Below are 9,564 nucleotides of genomic sequence, written 5' to 3'. Positions count from 1 at the left end.
GAGAGGGAGAGAAAAAGAGAGAAATAGAGAGAGAGAGAGAGAGAGAGAGAGAGAGATCTTATTGCAGTCTAGTTTCAAGGATGCGGTCAAGCGGAAGGTTAGAGTATAGTAGGGAAGTGAAGGGAAGAAAAGAACTTACTTTTGTTAAGGAAGAAGCGATTAAAGAGGCCAACAAAGCTTCGCCGTTGGTGATAGAAAGTAATTCGTTCGTTTCTCTTACTCGTTGTAAAATGCGAGAGAAATAGAGAAACAAAGATACATATAGAGAGACAGAGACAAAGAGAAAGACAGAGACAGAGAGAGAGAGAGAGAGAGAAAGAGAGAGAGAAAGAGAGAGAGAGAGAGAGAATATAATGTGAATACAAGATATACATATACACATACGCTTATATATATATATATATATATATATATATATATATATATATATATATATATATACAGACGAAAGGTGGTTGCTGGTTAACATGGAATAAGATAGAGAGACAGAGACAGAGACAAAGGTAAAGAGAGAGAGAGAGAGAAAATACAGGGTGAATAGAAGATACATACACATACGTATATATCCTATATATATATATGTATGTATATATAGACAAAAGCTGATTACTGGTTAACAAAGAGTAAGATAAAGAAAGAGAAAGAGAAAAAGAAACAGAAGAAACAGAAAGATAGAGAGATAGAGAGAGAGAGAGAGAGAGAGAGAGTAAAACTGGCGAATTTCGTTGGAAAAGTTTAATTAAACTCGACAGTAGACGCCGTGGATGGTGGATTAAGTTGACATCGATGTTGAAGATCGACATAGTTAAAGCTAAGCTAGCTAGCCTAGCTACGTGCATGTATATAAAGAGGTTATATACTCGGGTATAGATTCGGTATTTACTGACCAAGACTTACTCCTATCTACAAAGGCCGTTCGACAATCGGTAATGCGATTAATCTGTCCTTCGTCAATGTCTTCGCTCGGAAATAGTCTTAGCAAGACGTTTGCGGTGTCACGTCGATTTGGGCACTGAACCTTCGATATACATATCGTTCGTCTCTTCATAGACGACCATCGAACAAACTTCGACACGATCTCGACTCGAACTTTCCCTTAAAGCCTTAAGTAATGATTCAGTAATCCTAAAATACATACATACACTTACGTATGTACATACGTATGCGTATGTGTTCACGTGTGTGTTTTTGTATGTGTATATGCCCTTCGTATTCCAAGTCTAACTTTACCTGGCTACCTATCCTATCCTATTACCTCCCCCATTTCATCCCAACCCCTCATATCGATCAGAGCCTAGTTCTCCAGAAGTTTCTATCCGTCGTTAATTTAATTCATCCCTTCGTTGAAGTGTAATTATTCTTTAAATCCTAAATTAAATATTAATCCTATATACTCGATAGATTTTATAATACAGCACTTCAATTGCGTGTTTCGATCTTTTTTCTTTTCTATTTTTTTTTTTTTTTTTTTTTTTTTTTTTTTTTTTTTTTTTTTTTGAGAAAAAAAAAAGGAAATATATTATCTTATCAATATCTATCTTATCAATATCTCAATCGACGTTGGATTAATCGATCAAAATAATTGAACCCGCGCGTAATGACCTACATTGTCTTATTAAGGTTTTAATTACGTCTCAATATCATAACGCTTTTGCATATAATTCTCGTCAATACCTTATATTTTATTATGAGACGAAATTGTATTAAGGTCATGTTATTTTCGTTGTTAGATGGATAACGTGTCTAAAATACTAACGAGTTCGAGCGTGCGCGCACGAGAGAGAGAGAGAGAAGAAATAATTTATCGAATATCCTTGTTACCCAGCACACTCAACAAAACTATTCATATTTGTCCAGTTTCTAGATGATCATTTTTAACTCGAGGAAATAAAGATTGGTGGATGAAGAGAGGGACAAAAGAGCGACCTCGAAAGAAATAAAGAGAAAGAGTAATTGGGATAATGACATAAATTATTATTCTAAATGAAATAAAATATTATTTCAAATGAGATAAAATGTACTCTATCTGGTCTCTTAATTTTGTTACGTTCCTAATTTTTTTCTTTTTCTCTTTTTTTCTCTTCTTTTTTTTTTTCTTTTTTTTTTTTTTTTTTTTTTTTAATTTCTCTCTCCTCGAATAGAACGGAACGAATATCATAAGCGAAATCAAACGTTTCGAACATGTTATAAAAGTTTTTTTCGATGTTTCGTTATTCGTCACAAAAACGAAAAATAAAATTTAATAAAAATACGTTTTCTTTTTTTCTTCTCTCCACGTCAAAATGTGCTTATTCGCATGAATTATTTGTTAATCGGAAATTAGTTTCGCACGATAAAAACGCGATATTTGTCGGTCCTCGCGGCATTTGTTCGACGAAACTAAAAAACTAAGAAACTAAAACAGTAAAAAAAAAACACACACAGAAAAAAACAAGACACAAAAACGTAGAAGCCCATTAATTTTTAATTTGTCCTTTTTAATTTGCAATTTCCCGCCGAATCGGAGGATCCGTTTGCGGTCCATCGTAAAGTGACGGAGAACGATCTGTGAAAGAGAGAGAGAGAGAGAAAGAGAGAAAGAGATTATAAAAAAAGGGAGAAAAAACAATAACAAAATAAAATAAAACGCATGAAAGGGAACAAGCGAATTAATAACAAATTGAAGGTAAACTAGTAATATCATATTCGATGCAGTGTTTAATTCTCGAAAAGATTAATTGAAAGGCCCACGTGTTCTCTATTCATAGTTGATTCACGCTAATAAAAAGCAGAAAAAAGAAAACACAGAAACAAAAATAGAAAAAAAAAAAAAGAAAAATGTGAAAAAATAATAAAACACATCCACAAATTAAGGTCACACCAACTCTTTTATTTTATTCCGAAGCTACTCCGAACGCGGAACATTCGAAAATTATAAGTAAACGTTTTCAAAACCATAAAAAAAATTAAAGGATTCGCTTCGTCTAACTAATATTGTTTCGTCTGACGGGAAACAAGCGCTATCGGCACTGTGAACGTGGCACGACCATTATAAATCAATTCCTCTTTCGTCCGACGCCGCTTATCGTACGGACAATCTGTCAGGAGCTTGACAGGTACGCTTGAAAATAGAACGTGGAAAAAAAAAAAAAAAATAAAAAAAAAATAGCAAGTGAGCGAGCGAGAAAGTGAGCGAGAAAGCAAGAGGGAGATAGAAAGAGAGAGAATACGACACGTAGCTGCGCCGTGAATAACATAAATACGTAAAGACAGATCTTGTGTGTCAAAAAAAAAAAAAAAAGAAGAAAAAATGGAAATAATTATCTTGTATCTTTTTTTTCTCTGATGAGAAAGAAAGAAAAAAACACGAGATGAATTTACAACGAATAAGAAAAAAAAAAAAATATATATATATATATATACATATATTGGGTTATATATATAGTATGAATTATAATGAACCGACGAAATCTAAATATAGTTTGAAAAAAAAAAAAGAGAAGATAAAAAAAGAAAACATTTTATCTATAGGGAATAAAATCGATTTTTTTTTTATTTTATTTACTTATTATTTATTTATTTATTTTTTTTTTTTTTTTTTTTTTCATTCAACAGAGCGAATAGAGTAATCAAACTAATCGTTATTCCCAAGTTAATTATTAATATGACTCAATCTCATTCGTATGGATGTGTTACTAATCCGATAGAGGGGAAAAATAAATAAGGTAAATCAAGCTTTGTTATATTATACGAAGGAAACGAAGGAGGATTCATTTGTAAGCAATGGCGAAGTCCGATCGATCATGATAGAGAACGTAAGCATCAGGAGCAATGGAATTTACATTGCTAATTTTTCCAGCTTTCTCGCTTTTCAGGGACGTTTCTTTCGTTCGAAAGCAAAAAAAGAGAGACGGAGAGACAAAGAGACAAACAGACGAAGAGAGAGAGAGAGAGAGAGAGAGAGAGAATGAGACAGACAGAAAAAATAGAAGAAAAGAAAAGAAGGGAACAAATGGAGGAGATGGACTGCGAGGACGAAGACATTTTCTTTTATAAAAAGGCATTTCTTCTTGTCGTCGACGTACGCGAGTCCTATTTTATTCTCCTAATGAAATTTCATTTCTATTGGAATACCAACGGGATCGCATGATTTACTTCGACTCATAAAAAATTCGATGACCTCAGTCATCGACAATTTTCATTTCGTCAATATAGTCGAAATGGGATATCCCCTTTTTTTACCATCCTTCCTTTCTTCCTTCCTTTTTTTTCTTTTTTCTTCCTTCCTTTTCCGTATTTTCCTTTTTGTTTTTAATATATTTCGTAGATAATACGATGATAATACATTGTCGCTTATCAATCGATCATTTTTATCTCGATATTACTTAAAAACATGAAAGAGAATCACTCAGTTTTTTTTTCCCCTTCCCTATTAAAATTCTAATGAAAACAAACATAATCCTCTCTCTCTCTCTCTCTCTCTCTCTCTCTATCTCTCTCTCTATCTCTATCTCTATCTTGATTTTTCTTTTTCATATACACAGACACGCACACACATATATACGCACAAACAGACACACTTCATATTTATTCTAGTCAAAATTTATCTCATGCGACAAAAAGTACTATGAAAAATCGGTCAGGGAGTGGGAAATATTACGATTTCGTACGTGTTCGTACGTTTTCACGAAAAATCCTGAAAGGAGAATGAAGGGGAGAGATTGAGGACGGAGGATGAAAAGACGTTGTGTCCTGGGACGAAGAAAATATCAAAAGAGAGCAAGCAAGCAAACGAAAGAGAGAGAGAGAGAGAGAGAGAGAGAGAGAGAGAGAAATGGTCATACGTATTTCTCGTAGCCCCGGGTAATACTCGTAGTATAAAAATGTTGATTTTCTGTGTCACCGAATCACACACTCAACTTCTATATATTTTCGAGGACCTTCGAACGTTCGCCCTTTCCTTTCCTTTCCTTTCCCTTATTTGCATCTTCCTCACTTTTCTCCCCCTCTATCACTCTTCCTTCCTTCTCTTCTCTCCTCTCCTATTCCTATATTACCCATCACCATCACTATCACTCCCACTCTTCCGTTCTCCGTCTTCTTCCCATTCCTCGAAGCATAAGGATACTGGTAATCCAAAATCCAATCTCCGATGTTTATTCCCCTTCGAAGGATCGGTAAGGATCAACGAAAAGAAGATCGGGCAAAGGGATACGGTACGGACGTTTTCTTTGCTTCTACGTCGTTGCTTTCTTCATTCTTAACTTTCTTCACTAGTAATTCTAAAACTCTAAAGCATGACTTTCGAATGAAGCAACGAATGAGAACTTCTTCCCGAACGGATAAGATAGATAGATAGATAGATAGATATAGATATTTACTTTGTTTGCGAAAGGCAAACTAAATCGATAATTTACTCCCTCTTGTTTATAGGATGTTTCGTGAGAATTACGAATAATTATTTGTAAAATAATTATTTGTAAAATAATTATTTAATAATTATTCTGTGTGATATAATTATGTGCTAAAGAAAAGAAAAAGAAAAAAGGAGAAGAAAAAAAAAAGCAAAAAGAAAAAAGATAACAAAAGAAAGGAATTAATTCACGTGAATTAACGTCCAATCAACGTTGGTGTACATATCGGAAATGTAATTTCTTCGATAATTTTATCCTCGAAAACAAAGCACGATATTTTCTTATTCTTTTCGTGATAAATTGTTTCCAGAGAATATACGAATAATTCTGTCTGAAATAATTATTTATAAAATGAAAAAGGATAAGAAAAGAAAGAAATTAATCCACGTGAATTAAGTTCAATAATCGTTGGATCCACCAGAAATGTAATTTCTTCGATCATTTTATCCTCGAAAACAAAGCACGATATTTTTTTATTCCTTTCGTAATATTTTCAAATAATTACGAATAATTAATTATGCGTGACATAATGATTTGGAAGAGAAAGAAAGAAAATATTGTTAAAATACTGACAATTTATCGTAATATCTTCGATCGAATTAATAGATAATAATTAATCATTAATAAGCTCGATACTTTTGACTTGTGATAAGAAATTAAAAACTATTATATTCGATATTAGATGAATAATAAATAATGAAATAATTTATTTTCTAAGGGAAGAGAAGAAAAAAAAAAAAAAAAAAAAAAAAGAGAGAAGAAAAATATCTACGAGAATAAAATCTACGATCTTTTATATCTAACGATAAAGATAATTCATTCGATTGGTTAAATGTTAAGAATAATAATTAAATGATATCGTTCGTTATTTTAACGAAATCTGATAAACAATTGAGAACGATTTAACATTAAAGAGAATACGTCACGAAAGAATGACTTTCCAAACATTCTGGCGTATCTATTGTTTCGTATATGTTTGAACGTAACGCGTGGATTCATTTGCATAAGAGATGAGAAACTTCCATGTGAGAAATCCTAAGGGGATAGAAATGAGGTCACGATTTTAGATTTCAAATGGTTTGAAAAAAAAAAAAATTGAAAAGGAAAGGACGAAAAAGGAAGAAAAAATAAAGATAGAAATATAAGAAAAAAAGAAAGAAAAGAGAGAGAGAGAGAGAGAGAGAGAGAGAGAGAGAGAGAAAGAAAACGATAATTAAAAATCCAGAGGAAAAATTTAATCGGCAACATCCCCTCACACTCGACTTATTGTAATCGAATTATTTCATGTGTTTTCAGTCGTAAGCATTCGAGTATATAACCTTATATAATATACATGTATATATTTATATATATATATATATATATATATATATATAAAATACATAGGTATGTAGAGATATATATAAGGATATATTTAAGCGTTCCTCCGATACTTTCCTCACGGAGGAGTGGCGCGAACGTTCGTGATGCATCGGTGCATACCTAAACTGCATAAAATAGCTACTAACATATAGGCATCCTCATAGTCCAGTGCGCGACGAAATATTCTCCCAGTGAAGCTTCACATGGAATTTCGCTCGAATACAATTTTGCCCGCGTATTACGTCTATCGAGAAGTAAAAGAGAATAAAAATGAAACAGCATGGCATATTATCGCCACTTTGCATCGATATATATATATATATATATATAAATACATATACAGTGTGGATATACACATACATATAGCTATATATATGAAATTTGTATGTAATTTTTCATATTTGTCCAATCAATGAAGTATACTTATTATATATTTTGTATTTTATTTTACGGGAATTATATACATACGTATACATACATATACATGAGTATAATCGTTAAAGAAAGAAATCTTTTTCTTCTTTTCTTGGTTTTTTTTTTTTTTTTTTATTATTATAATAATTCCGTTAAAAAATGCGAAGAATTAAATAAAACCGAACGCAATTACGTTCATGTCTGGGTGAAACGTAATCCGTAGACTGCTCTCTCGAGGATTCTCACGCTAATGAAATTCTTGAAAGCGTTGTCTGTATTGTAGAGAAAAGTCTGCTTTAAAAGACAAACGTAAAGATTAAAAAAAAAAAGAAAAAAAAAGAAAAAAAAAGAGAAGAAAAAAAGAAGAAGAAAAAGAAAGAAGGGGAAAAAAATTCGAGAGAATTAATACTGAGGGATGAAAAATGTTGAAGAAAAATTAGTATTATATATGCATACATATGTATATACATATGTATACACACACACACACACGCGCGCGCGCGCGCGCACATATATATGTATATACACATATATATATATATTTTTTTTTTCTTTTTTTTTCTTCCTTTTTTTGCTTTTCAATTTTTCGTAAAAAAGAACATATTACTTCGTTTCGTCTGGCCAATAATTTTTTATCTTTTGTTTGAGAACGTTTGAAAATAACACAGAGTAATCGTAAAAGAATAGTAAAAGTTTTTATATCCTAAAAACTTTGAATATACTACGATTAAGCTTAACACGAAACGCACGAAGTAACACGCGACCGCCATGGTCTTGTTCATTGATGTCTTTATTATTCAACGTGCATATCAAGCTCATGCTGAACGCAGCAGGAAAACTGCAAAACTTTCTTCGTTTCGTTGGATACTTCGCCGTTAATACAAAGTTACGTGTTGAAGAAATTAAAAAAAAAAAAAAAAAAAAAAAAACAAAAGGAAAGAAGAAAGAAAGAGAAACAAAAAGAAAATAGAAAAAGAAAAAGAAAAGAGAGAAAAAATGGAACGACATTTCCGACTCCACGAACGAGCATCGAACGTATTAATCAAGAGGAAAATAAAGTCATTAATTAGTAATTGATGGTCGTACCATCAGTTTGAAATATCTCTATAAAATTAATCGTTAACTTTTACGACTTAATCAACTGAATATTTCTGAAGAATTGAATGGTCCTTTCGACACGATTCAAAACGTATAAAAAATCATACCAAACGATTGCCACTTGATTTTCAATCTCAACAAATATCCACGCAACTATCGATAATAATACATTTTTATATTGACCAATAAAAATGATAGTTAACAAATTTCCAATTGATCGTGAATTTGAGTCTAGTTGAAATAATAATTTGTAATTGACGACCTGTGAATATTTGCAATTTATAATCAACGATATGACAAAACCGTGGATGATCTATTAATGAAAGAAAAAAAAAAAAGAAAAAGAAAAAAGTGTGTTCTTTTTATTATTTACATTTTTTTTTCTTTCGTTCCATTTTTTTTTTCTTTTTTTTTTTTTCGTCGCCAAAGTCATCGCCATGAACTTCTTGGACATAAACGCGCGCGTAATTTCGAATCAAATATCGAAAATAAAGGAAATATTCCGTTCGATTCGTCCTATGAGAAATATACTCACCGATCGGTAGGATGATGCCATTGACGATAGATAGAACACAGAGGATCCTCTTTAATCTGAAACTTCTCCGATCGCACATGGCGCGCGACTCGCCGCGTCCTTTGTCGTCGTCCGTACGTTTTCAAACGCCCGAGCCGTATCGCGCGGCCACTCGCGTGACTCTGAGTGTTCGGTCGTTTAGATTTCGAGTTTGAATCTCGGCCGGTCTATCTCCCTCTTTCTCGATGCATCTCGGTTACGACTCGCGACGGCCATGCGCGTCGACAGCATCCAAACGCGGGTCCAACGGGTGAGAGCGCCTGCTCAACGTCTACCATCCCGACGCGAATACCTTTCATATTTGGCGCCACCTACGCGGTTTCTCGAAATTACCGATTCGACTTATCCACTGAAATTTGATAATAAACGATTAAATTATTTTCTTAGAGATTTCTATCATACCGACGCGTTCTACTTTCTCGACGTGGTCGGTAACGTAGGTTACTGAAATTAATGGTAAATGATGAAGGGTAGAAAAGACGACCCCTTTAACTTTGAACTTTCGTACGAACGATATGAACTTTCTATTTCTTCCGGAAAACGGAAATCAAAATCACGAGAGTAAAACGATTCCTCTCTCTCTCCCCTGCCGCACCCCACTCTCTCTTCGAATTAATCCACGTATTTCAATTTTCCCCATTCTAACAGATTTCGAATCGAACAGATTTAGATAAAATAGTATACATACGAGGAAATATTACGTCACAGAGAAAGAGAGAGTGA

At 33.0% G+C, this 9,564-nt stretch overlaps 1 protein-coding gene across 2 annotated transcripts in view; it reads right to left on the bottom strand.

Annotated features, from left to right (window-relative positions):
- LOC124947711 overlaps nt 1-9,064 on the bottom strand; it is a 63,526-nt gene extending 54,462 nt beyond the window's left edge. The window contains exon 1 of one of the 2 annotated variants that reach the window (XM_047490241.1): nt 8,803-9,064. In XM_047490241.1, coding sequence (XP_047346197.1) covers nt 8,803-8,881 — 79 coding nt within the window. In that variant the 5' untranslated portion in view covers nt 8,882-9,064. The remainder of the gene's footprint in view (nt 1-8,802) is intronic. The other variant, XM_047490240.1, reaches the window with a different exon arrangement.
- Between the last annotated feature and the right edge of the window lie 500 nt (nt 9,065-9,564).

This window comes from Vespa velutina, chromosome 3, assembly GCF_912470025.1.
Source record: "Vespa velutina chromosome 3, iVesVel2.1, whole genome shotgun sequence".
NCBI classification, from domain to species: Eukaryota; Metazoa; Arthropoda; class Insecta; order Hymenoptera; family Vespidae; genus Vespa; species Vespa velutina.
Note: the sequence above shows the minus strand (reverse complement) of the source record. Positions and strands in the feature narration are given on the sequence as shown.